Here is an 18,921-nt window from a genome sequence, read left to right on the forward strand (position 1 = left end):
ATTTGTGAGTAGTGTTTCATTTTGCTCGTGGCTACTAACCACATAATCCTGTCTATCAGATCGTCCAGCCCTCTTTTTAGACCTTAGCTTCTTCAACAATCCGTTGACTCTTCTGTCCTATCTTCATAACAGTTTCCATACCCTACACATTTATCCAACCGCCATGGCATCCACTGAGTGCTAGAAGCCCGATGATCCTTCACCATAAGTAGGGAGCTTCCCGCAGCTTTTCATGTTTACAGTAAGTTAAAGACTGATAGGCGGATGTTGAACGTTATAGAAACCCATTGATGAATTATTTATTCAACTTTCTCACTCCTTGGTGATGAATATCTATCAATTCTAGTCAGACCACCACACATTGTACGGGAGATATGTCCCGTTTCCAATATACAATTGAAGCCTTTCCATATTCAAGAAAGCCGAGCTCAAGAAAGCCAGCATTCCTGAATTTTCACATACGTTACTTAGCAGATTACGTTCCAAGGGAAAAGATACAAATGGCAATACAGACCTCCAACAAGAGAACGAGAAAGATGATACAAGGAACATAAAATAATTCCTTCTTTGATATCCCCTTCCGCCTTCCAATTCTAAGGGTTCCTAATTTTCCCAAAATTCAGTTCCGTTTAAAGCCTTAGTTCCTTATTTCCCTTAGCCAGGTTCATACCGTTGCTATCCTTGATTTAGCTCTGAAAGTCTCTCACCTATCTCACACTCCGAGAGCCTGCTGGTCATGTGAACGTAATACATAATATGCCTGGATCATCTTGCTAAGACGCCTCAGAAACCATGTGGTCCGACAAATAACCATTCGTTTCTCCGTAGACCTTCTGGAAATAGGGCTTAAACCTTCCATGGATGATAATCCGCCGATCTGAGACGAATACCCAGGGCCATCAAGTAGAAGAATTATGAGAGGTTTAGATGAGAGAAGAAAAGGGGGAAAAATCGCGGACATTTGGACCCCTTCCGCGATCCTTTGCAGCACTGTGGCGCCCGTAACAGACGTACCCCCCGCACTTTAGAACATTCGCCGGGGCGGGGGGGTGAGTTTTGGAAATTACCATCCAGCCCGTGCGCACCTACGAGGGTGTCCCACAATTCACAGTTATTATCTCTTGAACCCCAGTCCCTTAGGCAACCCGGGCTGGGACAAGCGGGGAACTTCCAGACTCCCTGAAGGTTCCTGAAAATTTCTTGTTGAAATTAACTTTCGACTTTCCCGAAGAAGCAAAATTAAGAGTAAGTTCCGTGTGGGCGCCTCGCTTGTTTACTTCGGAGTAACCTCGGAATGATGGTCCTTGTCTCAAAGTTTTCTAGAACTGCTTACAAGGGTGTTTTCGCCCTCAGTCCATCCGTCAAGTTCACAAGCTTTCACTTCGGCACTGGCTGGTAGTTCTGATGTCTCCGCGGTACGACACCCAATACGGCAAGTGGTGGTCGAAAGCCGTATCGGGCGTATGGGTATTTGAGGAGAGAAATGGATAGACAAACAGGCTAGCGTATATAAATGGCTCCATATCCATGCTGAATATCCCAGAATTCAACCTTACACTTTCCGAATACCTTACCCACGGGCATCGCGGCCGTTTCTAGGACCTCGCCATGGTTATTATGCTTAAAGCCCTTCTTCTAGGGCTCAGCGCATTCCAGGCTGTGTCTGCAGAAAAGCCTAGCTATACTGAGCTCTACCGTCCTCAGTTTCACTTCACTCCTTCCAAGAACTGGATGAACGACCCCAGTGGCCTCTTGTATCATGAGGGGATCTACCACCTTTTCTATCAGTACAACCCTGGTGGAGCGACCTGGGGTGCCATGTCATGGGGCCACGCCACTAGTCGTGATTTGACTCATTGGGAGCAACAACCTGTCGCCCTCCTCGCCCGTGGCTACCCGAACAACATCACGGAGATGTTTTTCACCGGATCTGCCGTGGTCGATGTTGACAATACAAGCGGTTTCGGCCACAGTGGCAAGACGCCTTTGGTTGCTATGTATACTTCCTACGTAGGTTCTTCACACCAACTATCATACTTCTTCTCACGAAAGCGGCTGACGCTCATCCTTTAGTATCCTTACGCACAAACCATGCCAAGTGGGAAGACAGTCCAAGCAAACCAGCAAGCCCAGTCCATTGCCTATAGTCTGGACAACGGCATGACTTGGACCACGTATGATGCAGCGAACCCGGTGATTTCGGATCCTCCCGCCCCATATTCCGATCAGTTCCTCAACTTCCGTGATCCCAATATCTTCTGGCACAAACCGACGAAGAAGTGGATTGCTGTCCTTTCTTTGGCAGAGCTTCATAAGCTCCTTATTTATACATCCAAAGACCTTAAGAACTGGACTCTTGCCAGTGAATTCGGGCCCGTAAATGCCGTCGGCGGGGTGTGGGAGTGTCCGAATCTCTTCCCACTATCTGTCGACGGTGACGATGACAACCTGAAATGGGTTGCAATGATCGGACTCAACCCTGGTGGGCCCCCTGGAACTATCGGCTCGGGCACGCAATATGTGGTTGGAAACTTCGACGGAACCACATTCACCGCCGAGGCCGACAGTTTATATTCAGGGACCACCCCTCCTCCAAGCGACAGTATCGTTTTTGCAGATTTCGAAGGTACAGGGAGCTTTGCCGATCTTGGTTGGACCCCTGCTGGAGACTTGATCGGCCAGTCACCAGTTAACGGCACCCTGCGTGGACAGAACCCCGTAACTGGCTATTTGGGCAAGCGCCTCGTCAACACATTCTTAAATGGAGACGCCACGACTGGGACACTCACCTCTAGATCCTTCACAATCTCCAAGAGATACATCAATTTCCTCATTGGCGGCGGCCATGATTTCAATAATACAGCCGTGCACTTGAAGGTGGATGGCCAAATCGTGCGTTCCGCTACGGGCACGAACAGCGAGAGCCTCTCATGGCAGAGTTGGGATGTCGGCTCGCTGCTGAATCAGACTGCCGTGATTCAGATTGTTGATACCTCATCTGGCGGCTGGGGCCATATAAATGTCGACGAAATTTCCTTCTCGGACTCTATGGCGCGAAGCCAAGTGGCTAACTGGGTAGACTGGGGCCCGGATTTCTACGCGGCTCAGAGCTATAATGGACTACCTCCAGATGAGCACATCGCTATTGCCTGGATGAACAATTGGCAATACGCTGGGGTGATCCCTACTAGCCCATGGCGCAGTGCAACGTCAATCCCTCGAGAATTCTCATTGAAGACGATCGATGGAAAGGCTACTCTGGTGCAGGCCCCCACGGAGAAATGGGGCTCCATCGTGAGACGCAAGGCCCTCGATCGGTCATGGTCTTCCTTGAATCAAGGCACAAAGTCACTGGGCTCCGTTGGAAAGGCACTGCAGATTGAACTCAGTTTCTCTGACCGAGAACCAGCTGCCGCGGAAGCCTCTCAGTTCGGAATCATTGTTCGGGCTACCCCAGACCTTAAACAACAGACACGCGTTGGCTACGACTTCTCAACTAAGGAAATATTCGTCGATCGAAGCCAGTCTGGTGATGTTTCATTTGATGGCACTTTTCCCGCCACCTATTACGCTCCGCTTGCTGCTACCGCCAAAGGTCAAATCAACTTGCGGATTTATGTGGACTGGTCTAGTGTTGAGGTCTTCGGAGGCGAGGGTGAGACTACAATGACCGCCCAGATATTCCCAAGCGATAGCGCAGCCCATGCCCAGATCTTCTCCACGGGAGGAAACACCCAGAATGTCCGAATTAGAATAAACGAGATTTCTTCGGCGTGGGCTGATTAGTCAGCAGGGAGAATGAGTGCTCCAAAAATGAGGAAACTTGGACGTTTTCAATCGTGATGTATTTAAACAATACTAGAACATTACAGAGCGGTCCAGTCATATCGAAGCGAGTGGATATAGCCAGGTGCTGACATCACCAAGAGTGAAAAAAGTGTTCCTGCCCGGGTGCCATCCATGTAGTAGGTCATTAAGGTAGACAACATTGGGGACCATAACGGTGTCAGGGACTGTGTATGCATCTGTGGCCACATGGAACGTATTACACGCACATTATTCAATGTGTTGTCTTGGGATAAACGAACCTAGAATAGCCACTGAACAATTCGTGTCACCCTAGTATCTCAGATATAGTATATCTTAAGGTAGGCTACACCAGCCAGCGTATGTGGATTTCAGTTATTGTTATTATGCCAGTACGTTGGGTGTATAGCCTTGAATTAAATTTTTAATAGATCCAAAACTCTTTTTATGAATATATGGTGAAAGAATCGAGAATATCAATCTGGCTTCTAATCCTTGTATGACGCCCCGACGCTACTCCTAGTTGAGAAAGACTAGTCATACTGGACCTTAGTTCACGTAGTTCCGGGCCGAGCGAGAAACCCCAGAACACCATACTAAACGTGAAATTTCACAACTTCATATTTCAACGCTCAAGGCTTCTGAAATGATAGTGTAGTAATGATGAGTTTTATAGGTTTCAATTAGTAGTTCATCCGGTTCATGACTGTTGTATGGTATTACAATGTCAATATATATCTTCAAGACCCGCTCAGACCGTATTTCGGTATTCCAAGTGAATATTGATCTTCTGAATCTGGTATCACTGGTGCTAAGAAGACGCGTCCTACAGAGTATCAAGCAGAAAGCTTCTCGTTAATATAGCTCGACCTTAAAATTACATTTAGTTTGGTGCTTTGAGGTGTCTCGCTCAGCCGGTTACTACGTTTAGTCGGCACGCAACTGACACATTGGAATTTGTGGGAGCTCTTGTGACTCTAGATCTCGTCCTTTGTCTGAATACCGGTTGCTGAATTGCGAATATTCGCTGCGCTGCTTCCTATATCAGCGCAGGCCTTCCATTTACGCCCCACGATCAGCTTATTCAGACCGAATTGCTCTGGCTGAATGGCAATGTCTACCTCTCTCCCGGTTTCCTTCCTCTTTGGGGAACTCCTAGACGGCATCTACCACTAGGATAGAGTCTTAGTGGTGGCGACTACCAGCAGGGAGCGGGGGATCTTTAGCCGACTGGGTATTAACCCGAACAAGCCGGTCAAAGCAAAACCTGCGTTGACGATGATGCCACTGGATGGAAGCGTTGGTGTCAAGTTCGGACAGGGGAATTCGTAATTTTGATTTAGGCTGCCCAAACTCAACAGCACAGAGCAAAGCCTGCCGCTTGGCGGAGAAGTAAACAAATATTTCATAATAATGGACGGAAGAAGCGGAGATTGTGCGGGGCCCAGTACTCCGTACGGTCGTACGGGTCGTGTGAAATCTTTACGCTTGCGCCCGACAGCCGGAAAGCCCGATAGCCCGACACACAGCGACGGCCAGGAACACCAATCTCAACCCGAGAACTCTGCCTCTTCCCGAGAAGATCGCGGAGAAGCTCCACTCCTCCGCAGTAGAACTTCTTTGCAGCTTCTGTCCTCGCAGTAATACCGCCTCATCCACGCCTGGACTGCTGTCGGACCACATGTTCATAAAATATGATGGTTTGAAGGACCTTTTTGAGAAGCACCTCAGTCCACGTATGTTCTCTGGAGTGTTGAACATCGAGCGATTCTTCCAGGGTTGCCCATAAATATCACGTCTTTTCCCTCCATCCTCATCGTTCCAGCAACATCTTCTCCTCAGTCCTCAACCCAAACCATTATTAGTGGCGGAGATGGGTATCTTGATCAAACAGCCAGAGGGAACTGCGGGAAAGGCATGGCCTGCTATTCTAATTAGCGGGTTTGTTGCCTTTGGAGGTATTCTTTTCGGGTAAGTTGGTTGGATGTAGTCTCCCCGTCCTGAGTACAAGCTTGAGCTCATCCTTGGCGCAGCTATGATACAGGTACAATAAGCGGCATTCTCGCCATGCCGTACTGGGAGAAGCTGTTCTCTACCGGCTACAGAGGCTCCGATGGTAATCTTACCATCACCTCCAGTCAAGCTTCGGCCATTGTATCTATTCTATCTGCGGGTACTTTTTTCGGCGCACTTGGTGCAGCCCCTATGGGAGATTTCATTGGCCGTCGTTGGGGATTGATCTCTTCGACTGGTGTATTTACACTCGGAGTTATTTTCCAGACTGCTGCGACAGGTATTCCTCTTTTTTTAGCAGGACGTTTCTTTGCGGGCTTCGGTGTTGGTTTGATCTCAGCACTGAGTGAGTGTTTATCTATCCCGTTGCATGAGTTACCCAGCGCTAACAGAACATGTTGATAAGTCCCGCTTTACCAGTCCGAAACGGCCCCGAAATGGATTCGCGGCTTTATCGTTGGCTCGTACCAATTTGCCATCACCGTAGGTCTTTTGTTGGCCGCTGTGGTGAATAATGCTACCCATTCGCGTAATAACACTGGCTCTTACCGCATCCCGATCGCGGTCCAATTTGCATGGGCTATTGTCCTTGTGGTTGGCATGTTTCTCCTTCCGGAAACACCCCGCTACATGATTAAGAGGGATAATCATCAAGGTGCTGTTCGGAGCCTAGCTAAGCTCAGACGTCTCCCAGAAGATGATTCTGCTTTGCTTGTGGAACTTGCCGAAATCCAGGCAAACCATGAGTATGAGATGAGCATTGGAAGCGCCGGTTACGTCGAGTGTTTCAAAGGTAACCTTGGAAAACGCCTACTTACAGGCTGTTTCCTCCAGGGCCTTCAGCAGTTAACCGGTATTAACTTTATCTTCTATTACGGCACCCAGTTCTTTAAGAACTCTGGATTCAAGAATGAGTTTGTCATCAGTTTGATTACTAGCTGTGTTAACGTTGGCTCTACGATCCCTGGTCTCTATGCTATTGACAAGTGGGGAAGACGCCCAGTCTTGCTTGTCGGAGCTATTGGCATGACTGTGTCTCAGCTTCTAGTGGCCGTCCTTGGAACTACAACCACCAGTCAAGACGCCTTTGGAAATATCATTGTCCACAATGAAGCTGCTCAGAAGGCAGCCATCGCTTTTATTTGTATCTATATCTTCTTCTTTGCTGCCTCATGGGGCCCGATCGCCTGGTAAGTTTAACATCTTTCTCTTGGTCCTCTTCCTGGTAGTCGAAGCTAATACTATAATAGGGTGGTGACAGGAGAGATCTTTCCTCTTAAGGTCAGAGCTAAGTCTCTGTCTATGACTACCGCCACCAATTGGCTGCTTAATTGGGCACTGAGCTTCTCTACGCCTTACTTGGTCAACTATGGGCCTGGTAATGCGAATCTGCAATCCAAGATCTTTTTCATCTGGTTTGGCTGTTGCTTTCTCTGCATCGCTTTCGTGTATACCATGATCTATGAGACCAAAGGCTTGACCTTAGAGGAAGTCGATGAGCTCTATCGTGAGGTCAGCTCTGCTAGGAAGAGTGTTGGCTGGAAGCCAACCATTACCTGGGCTGAGAAGAAGGAAGCGTCAGACACGTTTGGAGAGAAGGGCCAACTTGCGGAACACGCAGAGTTCCACGATGCGCAAGCTTAGTCAGAAAGGCTTTGCGGGCTCATGAGGAATATCCAAACGAAGGGTTCGTTGGTGATAGAGTATAATGGCGTACTGTGTGGACAATTATTAAGTAGACGCATCCCGGATTGTTGGTTGGGGGGCGCGGCGCTCCAGGAGCGCTTTTCGAGGCATATTAGCATGGAAATGTGAACTCCAAGCAAGCTAAACCAAATAATGCAGATAAGGGTTTGTCCATGAAGAATTATTGATCTTGATAAAGAAGAGAAATCAAACTGAATGGACAGAAGCTAGAGACATGACCAAGTTTCCTAGCCCATTATATCATTATTAAATTTCTTTTAAAGGCATTATTGATACATCGTTGTGAAATTGCCATGCTTGAGTTGTTCTGTCATTCTGGGAAAGATCACTTTGCGATGTCGTAAACATAGGGCATTGTCCAGCGATTTTGGTGGTTACTTCACCCAATCTATACTCTCTACATTTTTGGACCTTGGAAAGATTGCGCAGCTGCAGGTTTACTCTACGTTAGCAAGTAATCTATCCGAGACCAGAGGAAATTCTAAGGATATGAGCAGCATAAATATTCAGGCATGTGAGAATGATAGAAAAACTTTCTCTCGACAAGATCAAATATTCAAGCTTGAGTTTCGGTGGAATTGGGCTGGTAGGTTAGAGGTTATACAAGAAGTGAGAAACCTAAGATTGTTTGTAGCCCCTTACAACAGTGGCTACAACCAGATACACAAAAGAAGCAAGAGACTCTTCACCAAAAGTCAGTTACCCAAGTGCAAAGGTCGGGGTTACCGCTCTCGCTATCAATTCAATTTTCAAAACCACTTCGGAGTTCTCTGTAAGTTAATGTGGCTGGAACAATACGAGGCTTCAACGTTTTGGCTCTACTGGCCGGGGTCCACAAGCGGGTTTTACAGAATGCGCTGGCAGCTAGGGCGTTATCTGCTCTTGTTTTCGCTACCAGTAAAATTAATTTTTGGTAGTTGGAGGTGTACCGTGGTTGCATTTGCTCATATGATTATTCTCTAGACCCGTTCACTGTGGCCAGAGAAAAAGCCTCTAAGACGACACAGACCGAGCAACTAGAGGTGCATGCAAGATCTTGTTATCTGTCCAGCGATTACTTCTATTACCCTACTAGGAACCAATAGGTACAAAAGCGTTCTTATTCAACCAGCAGATAGCGGTTTTGATAGATGAAGTCTCGACAGACGATTCGATTCTTTCAATTTTTGCCCAACTGGTAGAGAATCAAGGGTAGAATTAAAACAAAAATTAGAAAGATGTGGAGAAATATATGACCGGGCAGATGCTGAATTTAAAGGCCGACATAGCTGTCAGGCTGGCATCGCGCCATTGCTCTAACCAAAATGGCATCGTGAGAGCAATAGTAACTCAAAATCAATGCTCCAGCCGCAGGATGAGAATGATAGTCCAATGGTTTTTAAACGACCGACGCTGTATTTTGCTCTACCTATTGTGCGTTGTATTCTCAACCAGAGCCAGCTTGCCTTTCAAAAAGGTCACACTGCGTCGCATTGAAGATTGTTGCATTACACATTACAATATCTTCCTTCACATTTGGAGGACACTCCTAACCGTTTTCTTAAGGAGAACACGCACACCTGACCTAGCACGGACTTATCTCCCACCCCAGAGAGAGTAACGGGGTAATCTCTGAAAGCTCTACACTCCCCTGGTGCTTTCGTGATAGTCAATATGCCTATGGCAAGAACTGATACATTACCATCACTTCAACGCCTGCCATGCTGTTCTACTGTCAGGCGAGTCATACAATGCTCTGTAGTTGCCATGACGCGATATGTGGTGCGGCGGATTCATTGACTACCATGGACTCCGATTCTCTGTTACGTTAATATCTTTTAGCTGGCAACATCACTGGGTGGACAATAGTAACGAAATTCTCAAGTAAATGGTAAAATGTTTTCAGGAACACGGATTCGTTATTAACACCACTGGGTATTGAGTGCTGATTTACACGGATCTGTGCGATGGGTCAGAATTTGAAGTATAGGGATGGCCAGGATAGCCCTTTTCTTATACTACATGACTGTACCATGCGCAAGGCTCCCCATGCGCTAACATACTGACGTATGCTAGTTACTTGGTGTGCTCTTGGGCTTGCGAATTTGAAGTTGATGAGTAATAATAGTATTCTGAGAAAATTTTAGAAGCTAAACTAGATTCAGTGCCTAATATTGGGCAAAGAAGTAGATCAGAAGTATGCACAAGCCATATTTCCAGTTTAGATGTGTATTCACAGTATTGGGTGGAAGCTATATACCCGGTGAGTCATAGTACTATGATCTCGATGATTCCCGCTATCTATGCCTTAATGCTTATCAGTGGGCTTGGTGTACTTTGAGTATTGAGCCAATTCAAAATAAAGTCGAAGGGGTAGAATGAGTCTTCCAGAGGCAAAATAAAATAGAACAACAAAACCAATAGTCCATTTTACGCAACATCTATCCAGTGGGTGTGTTCCGTGCGTCGCTCTTCGTGAGGAGGATCCAGCCGTTGTAAATTCTGTGCAAAATCTCCAAGTCAACAGCGGCGGGGCTCGTAGCCAGCCCGTACTTTTTAGTTAGGAGGGATCGATAGAGAAGCGCCACCGCACATTGTGAAAATCAGCAATGTACCGAAGAAATGGACGCCAATTGCTGCATCAAACTGCCGGGCCAAAGAATAAAGTACTGGGATCTTTGCTACTTCCCTCCCCAATATTGTTCACCACACTGGTTAGAGTTAAGCCGTACGGAATAGATATTACTCGAGGGTGGTGCGATTTCGTTAAATTGTGCAATATAGATCCCTTCGGCAAAATTATGGTTCATTTTAGCACTCCTTGGATGGTACGCAGCCACGTCGAAGGGAAACAAGGTACGACAACCCAGGTGTAAGTTTCAGGGGACACTCACAATATGTAGGTTCTGCTCTCCCTTCCCCTCCCCTCCATCCCCTTCGGAAGTTACGGTTCCGATACCATAGTCACTCAGTCCAAAACCCATTTGAATGAGCTGATGGCCCACCCCAATAGGTATGGTCGCTTGGCGCATACGCCAAGATAAAATTGTTCACCGGGCTTACTTTGCCGTTGCTTCGAGACCCAAGGAATTGTAGTCGCAGCCTAGGATGCTGGCGCGACGTCCCGCTGGTGAAAGTCTCTCAACGCGTCCATGCATCTCCAGCCCATGATTAACGGTAAGTCTTTCTGTTATTAGTACTAGTTTCTCAGCTGACCAATCTCTCTATTCTAGAAAGCATGGAGTGTGCCTGTCGCAGGTTTCTCTGCGACCCCCATCTCTTCACTTGCAAGGGCTCGATCCTAATATGTCTCTCTAATAGTTAGTTAAGTTAACTAAATGCCTTATCCCTTACTAAACCACAATATTTTGATTCCTCCTTGTTTGAACAGGTTGTGGTTTAGTATGCTCTTTATTCGGAACCTATCGTTCCGTACTGGCTTGTGCTTCATTGCCCGTAGATTCCTACAGGAATGGTACAGAGGACCTGACTGGCCCATTTCATGCTGACTGTCAGTGCGCAGGGTACAACGATGAATGGGGCTCGGTTAGAAACATCTTGAGAAGTTGCGAAGAACTGGTCATCACAGTTAATGACTGGCGGTCAGGCTTCCTGGTCTTAACAGTGGAGAGTTTTAGCAAACTCGATCTCCACAGAAAGAAAAAAATTGGGAAGCACAGTTTCTGATTGACGCTGGCTGCGTTTCCGAAATTCGTCCAGTTCGGTGCCTCTCAGATCGTGACTTGCGTATTCACGTGTTATTGGAATATCCAAGCAGTTGATATAGAATACTCCAGCTCACAGGACCTACCTGTCTGGTTCAGGTCAGGCAGTAACTGAACAGGGCCAATCTGTGCGCTTCCTTCTGCCCTTTGTGATTACGCTGTGAAAGAAACGTGTTTGCTAAGCTCGCTCGCTAGCTAACAGTCCCTCGTTTGAATCCTCAATCCTTCTTGCTATATAATAGACGTATATCATGTACTTGCTTACCAGCCAGTTAGATGAATCTCTTCTCCTATCAGCTCCGTTGGTCATACAAGATTATGCCTTCGTCGGGAGAAACAATTATTGATAAAACTCCTCGCATATCAGTTCTACCAATCACTCTCCAGAACTACAGTGCCAAGTCTTCAAGGCAATGCAAGGGCAAGTCTGGCTAGCCTTATTAGGCAGCACTCTTGTCATCCGCCAGTGATAACTCATTATATATATGAGAAAAGACTTACAAGGACAAAGATTGAGACTGTACCGGATGGGAAGGAGGGGACATGATGATGGAAGTGGGGTGGAGAGCTGCCAAAAGCAGAGCGGAGCCCTTCATAAAACCGAAAGTAATTCTGCCACATGGATGGACGTAGCTGTCCCCTGCCGGTTCAGGCATTTATCACTTCCCGCACTAGACTTTATACCCCCATTGAGCGGTACGAATGATCTTTCTTTCGTCTGTGACTGCAACAGGGATGAACGTTTTCATAGTGATCCAGACATTAAAGATAACAATCAGATTGATATTCCCCTGCTCATTTTTGCTACCGCATCAGCTAGAATGCCCTGCATCATATGTAGCGATGGACCAAACGCTACTGTATCGTCGAAGAGCTGCATCGCGGCATGGAAACTCTTCAAAACTTCTAGTGGAATAATAGTAGATAAAGCGGGGCTTTCTTTAGCTCGAAGTGCTGCCATTGTGATAGTAAATACACTGCGTTATCATTTAGCGTCCATCGAAAGACCGCAGAAAACAACTGTCATACCTAGCATAAAGTGTCCATGTATTGGGAAGGCACTGTGGTATACAGGCAGCAGCACTCAAAACAAAGCGATTATAAGCCTGGAAAAATTCAAGGCAGAATGGCAGGAGCGTTTTATCATATTGCTCTCCTTCTGCCACGACCTGGTGGACTGCCGGCCACAGAATTGACGCCTTGTACGCGTGATATTGAGTTCGGAGGAAAAGCAACTGAGGGTTGATATTGCACTCAGAAATGCAATAACGATCGAAACGAAGGTATTCCGGTAGGTGCGAGCGCCACTGGTCGAGCTGCAAATCTAACTCAGTCGATATAACCGGAGCGAAAATACGTTTCCCGCTAGGTAATGTCCGAGTAGATGTTGTACAGTGTTGGAGCATCCGCCGCATGGCGGACTCTGCCAAAAAGTATGAAAACAGCTTACTAGAGGGCTGAGAACTGCTGAACGAGCCACCAGGAGAACCAGTGTCAACTGGCGCGCTGAAATGGGACGGGTGTGCCTCGTCTACCGGATGTGACCAAGACTGCAAGGGGATTTCGTTCTCGAAGGTCCAGAAGCTGCGAATAGTCAGATCTAGCTGGGTTGCTAGCTCACTTTCGATCAATAGAGCCACCCCTAATGCACGTTGAATGAGTTCTTGGTTTTCTGCGTCGAGAGAGGCACTCTTCAGCATGTTCCGGGCATGCATGGAGGCGATGAGAATATAATCGTGCGCTTGGCAGGGCTTGACCAAGCGTAAATAATACGTGCTTATATATATTAGACATTGCAAGGCCGTGAGACTATATTCAAGGAGAATACTTGGCAGTAGAAGCAGCGCCTCTTCCATTAATGGAATGTCGGGTCGCTCTCTGAGCGCCACGGGCAGCGACTCATACTGGGCCAACGAACCTATCGCCATTAATGTAAGGTACAGACAGCGATCGGAAGTGATTTTTGGAACGTCTCTTGTGTCAAGGAACTTATCGCGTAACCGGCAGCTAAGAATTGGGTACCAGGTGTGAATTTTGTTGAAAAATGCAGAAAGCGTGCTACCACAACCGATGGATTAGGAATCTTGATACCAGGTCCAGCATTGAAGGGTGGGTTACTTAGCATGTTGCAGCACGAACCTTATTGGGCTGAAGCCTCTAGAAAAGAAATTGTGCACTCCAACGGGCGATTGATGGAACGTGGGAGCTATTGCTCGTTCAGCATCGGCCATGTTTTGAGCAAGGTCGCGTTTGAGGCCAAGAAGTTCCATGAAAGCCGCGTTCTGAATCACCATGCACGGAACGGAAGAGAACTTAAGTTCGTCTGCTCTTCCACTCTGCTCTCGGTCCCAGCTGGAAACCTGTGCAGCGGTGGGCGCCTTGTTTACCAAACAGCATCCGCGCGTCTCGACGGAGGAAAGCAGATTTTCGACAATATCCAGTCGATCCCGGAACATGCACAACTCTATTTCAACTCTGAAGCTGTTAGCACTACTTGAACCCCCTTATATCTCTCGGCAGGACCTGTACCTCGATTGGACCCGGACTCAGCACTTCCGAATAAATACAGTCAACATTCCGCCGGGCACAAGTCCCACATTTGGGTCGCGATCTGTCGCACTTTGTCCGCCGAACACGACAAAAGTTACACGCGCTGAAGTTGCGCTGTCGGCGGTTTGTGTTGACCATATTGGATGCGGTAGTTTGGTACCAAGTGCCAAGTGGTGTCTCAATTGTCGCCGAAGACACCGAGATTCCGCAAGAGTCATATGAGGGAGAGGCGCTCCGACGTAAAGACGATAGATAATGTCGCCCCGTAAAGCGCCCTCGCGGTTTTAAATATGCTTATTAGGAAACAACGGCAAATCGATCTAGCCCAATGACCTTCTCGGTCAAGATGTAGCAACCAGTAGCCATCGAGTTGCAGCCAGCACTCATCCAAAGCCTCAGGAGTGTCCAGTTTCTTGTTTATTTCCCGCGCGAGACGCCACGATCTTTTCTCTCTGGGAATCTTACCGTATTTTGCCTGTGATTGGCAAGGCTGCGGAGTTAAATACCACAGCGGGTTGCTGTGCTCCGCGGTCATCCTGGGGTGAGCATGCAAAGTTTCCACCACGAAGGCAAATCTTGCTGAGATTCTCCACGGTAATTCGATTTCACCTTTCGAGATCCCCGCATTGAAATACGTTCTGGAGCCCGGAGCAAAATATTCCATTCCAATTTCGGCAAAGGAGTTCGGGGTTTCTATCCACATCATAGCTCAAAGCAGTTGATCCAGATCCGGTACCACCTTAACGCTAGGCTCCCGGGTAGGTCCTCTATATAAAACACGAAAGGCAATTTGAAATATAGTTATATCCACGAGGGGACACTATCTCCTGCTACTTATGATGTGGAAGCGAGATGTTGTGCGGTAGGATTCATTGAATATGGCCGTCTACTTGACTTTGACAAAGAAGCGATCATATTGTACAACATTTTCCCACACTTTTTAGGGCCTGCGGCGGCTCTATTTTATGCCGAGGATCCCCTCTGTGGATCTGATATCCAAATTTACGAGGCTGAATGAGTGGTGACCTCTAAAATTCTAAAGTTCGTTAAGGGAAGTTAACGACGCCTTCGCGAACGGTGGAAACTGGACATTCATCCGTCTCTGGCCCGGATCCTGTCTCGGACATTATGACTTCTGCAAACATACGTTGCCTCTACACGGAGAAATGAAGAAATAGAGTGGTGAACCCTTCTGGCTAGGATTCGTTATATTAGCGTAATAGAACGCTGATTTATGCTGTGCAAAAGAGTAGAGCTGCCGGAAACACAGTGTTAAATTGGCAAACATCACATAAAGACGGCCCCTAAATGGTTTTCGGCGCCCCCTATGTTAGGGGAGGCACCGCGTATACATTAGAAGGTCCTGGCTACTATTGAAGCAAAGAGTTTGGAACATGATAGATATCATGACGGTAAAGGCACCTGCTAAGCTAATCTAGGTAGTAAACTTTCTTGCCTGCAACACAAGGGACATTATCCTAGGTCCTTTGTAGCATAATGCATTGCAGCGAAATCTATCGGAATGCCTAAACTGGACTGGCTTACAATCCTGTATCTTTGGGGAAATAGAAAGTTAAACTTACTAGGACATTTCTAGAAGCGTTTAGGGAGTCTGTGGACGGTCCCTGCCTTTTTCTGCCTAGGGTATCTTGAAACACTTGGGTCCGAGACATGGTGACATTATCAATTGCAGGGTACTGCCTAGATGAACAAGGGCTAGGTTCTAATTTTCAGATATCACCCTGGGAACTGTCTAAAGTGGAGTAGGTCTTCGGTTAATTGGGCGCGTTATGCTACAAGGTGTCGCGGAAGGGGTCCAATCTTCCGCGGCCTCCTTTTTTTTTATTTTCTTTCATCCTGAATCCCTCATATTCTCAACGCCTGATTCCAACAGACGTGCACCCATGGCCGTCAAATGCTACCTACCCGTAGAAAGTTTAGCTCCTATTTCCAAGAAAATTTGCGGGAACTACCGAGTTGTTTCACTTGCTTCCGCAACTCTGCAAACATAATTCAGTTATATTCATATGGTTAGTGGACGTTGGAGTGCGAGGTGGTTGGATTAAAAATGGAGCTAAATTCAGGATAGTGAACGAACGAACCAGGCCAAGAGGAATTTAATGCCGGAATGGAACAGAATCTAGGAACCTATAGAGTAGTTGGAATAGGTGGGATGCCTGAGACACCAAGGGAGGACTTGTTTTATGTTCTTGTATTTTCATTCGCATCTTCTTCTGGATATCTGTATTATCATTGAACGTATTGCCCCGTTGCTCCAGTCAAACACGGAGAAGATACACTCTACACTCCAGATATGACGATCTACGTCGCGAATCCCCACTCTGCCACGTCAACTGCTTTATAAGCGACACTACGACGTTTCATTTGCTTCACGCACGTAGCATAAACTCACAGGCTATAATGTGCTCGGGTTAGAGGAGACCACTGATTTTCGCGAATACTATTAAAAGGGGGCATGCAAGGCCGGTATTAATGGTCGTATCAGATCTAATCATTGAAAACAATCCCCCTTTCATAATTCTTCTGAGAAACTTCCGATTCACTCTGGATACAATGATGACCACGGTCACCCGCCAGCCGTGTAAGCGGCATCTGATACTTACTTTCCTCTTCGTGTCTTGCAGCTTCAGTTATCTCGCTGTCGCTGATGACTTCCGCCCAACGTATCACTTTTGTCCAGATGTGAACTGGATGAATGAGCCCAACGGCCTGATTAGAATAGACTTGGACTGGCACTTATTCTATCAACATAATCCCGACGGAAACTACTGGGGAAACCTGAGCTGGGGGCACGCAACTAGCACCGATTTACTTCACTGGAATTACCAACCGATCGCCATTTCAAGCGCAGACGGTATTCAAGCATTTACTGGAACCTCCTATTACGATATTTCCAATAGTTCTGGTTTAGGCACGCCGGATGGTCTGCCATATCTGGCTTTTTTCACCGGCTATTTCCCGTCAAATAGAGTGCAAGACCAGCGCCTTGCCTATAGCTTGGACAATGGAACAACATATACCAAGTTCCAAGGCAATCCTATCATATCGCAACAGCAAGAGAGTCCCCACGATAGCACTGGAGGATTAGAGAGCCGTGATCCAAAAGTCTTCTTCCACGAATCAACCGGTCAATGGGTTATGGTCCTCGCACATGGAGGACAAAACAAAGTGACGTTCTGGACATCGCCAGATACGAAGTCCTGGACCTGGCAGAGTGATTTCACATCGAGCAGTATTTCGGGACTGCCATCTGGTATTACTGGTTGGGAGGTACCTGACTTTTTCGAACTGCCAATTCAAGGAACAGCATCGTCAACAGCCTGGGTTTTGATGTTGACTCCTGCTAATGGGTCTCCAGCTGGTGGCAATGGTGTTCTTGCATTCACCGGTTCGTTCGATGGTAGGGTATTTACCGCCAATTTAGTTGATCCAAATAATCTGTGGCTGGATTACGGACGGGACTGGGATGGAGCCATGAGCTGGGAGAACGTCCCTGCGTCTGACGGGCGTAGGGTAGTTGCCGCTGTGATGAACAGCTATGGCACTAATCCCCCAACCAGCACGTGGAAAGGAATGCTTTCCTTCCCTCGCACGCTTACGGTCCAGCAATTCAACGGGACACTACGATTTCTCCAGCAACCGGTGATAGAGTTACACACGGTTAGTGGGTTGCTCGTGGACATTGCCAATAAAACCATTTCACCCGGGCAAACGCTTCTGTCAACGACCAATGGAATAGCGCTGGATATCACGATGTCCTTTATACCAACCGCAGGTTCCACGCTCTCTTTAGCTGTCCGCAAAGGAGGATCTGAACAGACGTTTGTAAATTACACGCAGTCAAGCGCACAAATGTCAGTGGATCGAAATTTAAGCGGTGATATCTCATACGACCCGAATGCAGGCGGTGTTCACGTTGCAAAGTTACAACCCGATGCCACTGGAGCTGTTCAACTCCGAGTACTTGTGGATACATGTTCGCTGGAGGTTTATGGTGGACAAGGTGAGGCTGTGATCTCGGACCTGATTTTCCCCAGTTCTACATCCGATGGCCTTGCCTTGACCGCAAGCGGGGGAGACCTCTATCTGCAGTCAGTCCAAGTCCGCGAGGTTGCACTTTAGCCAGAGGCTTTCAGCAGGACATGTTATCTTGGAAAGTTCGTGATGCGATGCTGTTATGTACAACCGGTCAAACCCGCTTATCGCTGAATGGCCTTAGCATTTAGCCACTGCCCACACTCTATGCTACTTCCATTGTTGTTTAGCCTGTTCCGCACCTTTCAAATTCCAAGCTTTTTCGCACAGCTTATGACCCGTCGGATTGAATCTAAGTCTCTTTTTAGCCCCCCTTCACTTTCTGATATTCTCTGCTAGATCAAATTTTATAATGACCAGTTGGATATCAACTAGGAGTACTGGAAATTTGGTTCCCTCTGGTTTAGTTCCTTGAATAGCTTGCGGTCCCACCGTTATCCGTCCGGCCCAGTCTCTTCTCCACGGGCAGGCTTCACAGCTTTTCTAGGGAAAAGCAAATACTGGCATTGTATGAAAGCCAATAGCAACTCAGAGTAGTGAACATTTGTGGGTCGTACGCTCAATACATTGCTGCCCCACTGCGTCAGCCTGTCACCCTGGGTTACTACATAGGCAATTCAATGAAAATAAATTGGGAGAATTGTCAAATTGTCAAGTTTTCCTTGTCTGCGCCATCCTGTATCCTCCTGAGGATAATATAAGAGAGTGCTTATCTGAATAGACTGCCCGATACTTGTCCGTGATAAATTATACTAATGGGTAGTCTCACTCTGATCGAACGAATTAATGCAATACTACGAGCATTACGACCCTATTCCCCGATAGAGTCTCGCTCTTCGCATAGGCTCTCATCGTTGGCACGTATTCTGAGTTCGATAAATCCCGCTTCAGATTCACCAGTTCTTCCTTGTGACGTGATGTATGGCCAGACACGCTCTATAGAACCTACGCTTAAAAATGAAGAACAAGTGAATATATATATATGAGACTAACTTACCCGTAAGGCGCATTCGCGAAGCGCTGGACTCCGCTCGATCGCTCACTGGAATCCAAAGACACCAGGAAACAATAACCTTTCTTTGGG

At 47.1% G+C, this 18,921-nt stretch overlaps 5 protein-coding genes across 5 annotated transcripts; 4 read left to right on the top strand and 1 right to left on the bottom strand.

Moving 5' to 3' along the window:
• Nucleotides 1-1,608: 1,608 nt before the first annotated feature.
• N7473_009739 (glycoside hydrolase family 32 protein) lies at nucleotides 1,609-3,786 on the top strand (the record flags this gene model as incomplete). The annotated part of the gene is made up of 2 exons (XM_057155678.1): nucleotides 1,609-2,010; nucleotides 2,074-3,786. 2 exons carry the CDS (start codon nucleotides 1,609-1,611, stop codon nucleotides 3,784-3,786), a joined length of 2,115 nt encoding a protein of 704 aa, XP_057006808.1.
• A 1,894-nt stretch (nucleotides 3,787-5,680) lies between these two features.
• N7473_009740 (sugar porter family MFS transporter) lies at nucleotides 5,681-7,464 on the top strand (the record flags this gene model as incomplete). The annotated part of the gene is made up of 4 exons (XM_057155679.1): nucleotides 5,681-5,778; nucleotides 5,841-6,166; nucleotides 6,227-7,010; nucleotides 7,071-7,464. 4 exons carry the CDS (start codon nucleotides 5,681-5,683, stop codon nucleotides 7,462-7,464), a joined length of 1,602 nt encoding a protein of 533 aa, XP_057006809.1.
• Nucleotides 7,465-12,006: 4,542 nt separating this feature from the next.
• On the bottom strand, nucleotides 12,007-12,946 carry N7473_009741 (fungal specific transcription factor domain-containing protein; the record flags this gene model as incomplete). The annotated part of the gene is made up of 2 exons (XM_057155680.1): nucleotides 12,007-12,208; nucleotides 12,261-12,946. 2 exons carry the CDS (start codon nucleotides 12,944-12,946, stop codon nucleotides 12,007-12,009), a joined length of 888 nt encoding a protein of 295 aa, XP_057006810.1.
• A 408-nt stretch (nucleotides 12,947-13,354) lies between these two features.
• On the top strand, nucleotides 13,355-13,729 carry N7473_009742 (uncharacterized protein; the record flags this gene model as incomplete). Its single annotated transcript, XM_057155681.1, has 1 exon — nucleotides 13,355-13,729. The coding sequence occupies one exon, from the start codon at nucleotides 13,355-13,357 to the stop codon at nucleotides 13,727-13,729; it is 375 nt and encodes a 124-aa protein (XP_057006811.1).
• A 2,629-nt stretch (nucleotides 13,730-16,358) lies between these two features.
• N7473_009743 (glycoside hydrolase family 32 protein) lies at nucleotides 16,359-17,924 on the top strand (the record flags this gene model as incomplete). Its single annotated transcript, XM_057155682.1, has 1 exon — nucleotides 16,359-17,924. One exon carries the CDS (start codon nucleotides 16,359-16,361, stop codon nucleotides 17,922-17,924), a length of 1,566 nt encoding a protein of 521 aa, XP_057006812.1.
• Between the last annotated feature and the right edge of the window lie 997 nt (nucleotides 17,925-18,921).

Source organism: Penicillium subrubescens (assembly GCF_028828155.1).
Source record: "Penicillium subrubescens strain IBT 31985 chromosome Unknown utg000006l_segment0_segment0, whole genome shotgun sequence".
In the NCBI taxonomy this organism is placed as follows: Eukaryota; Fungi; Ascomycota; class Eurotiomycetes; order Eurotiales; family Aspergillaceae; genus Penicillium; species Penicillium subrubescens.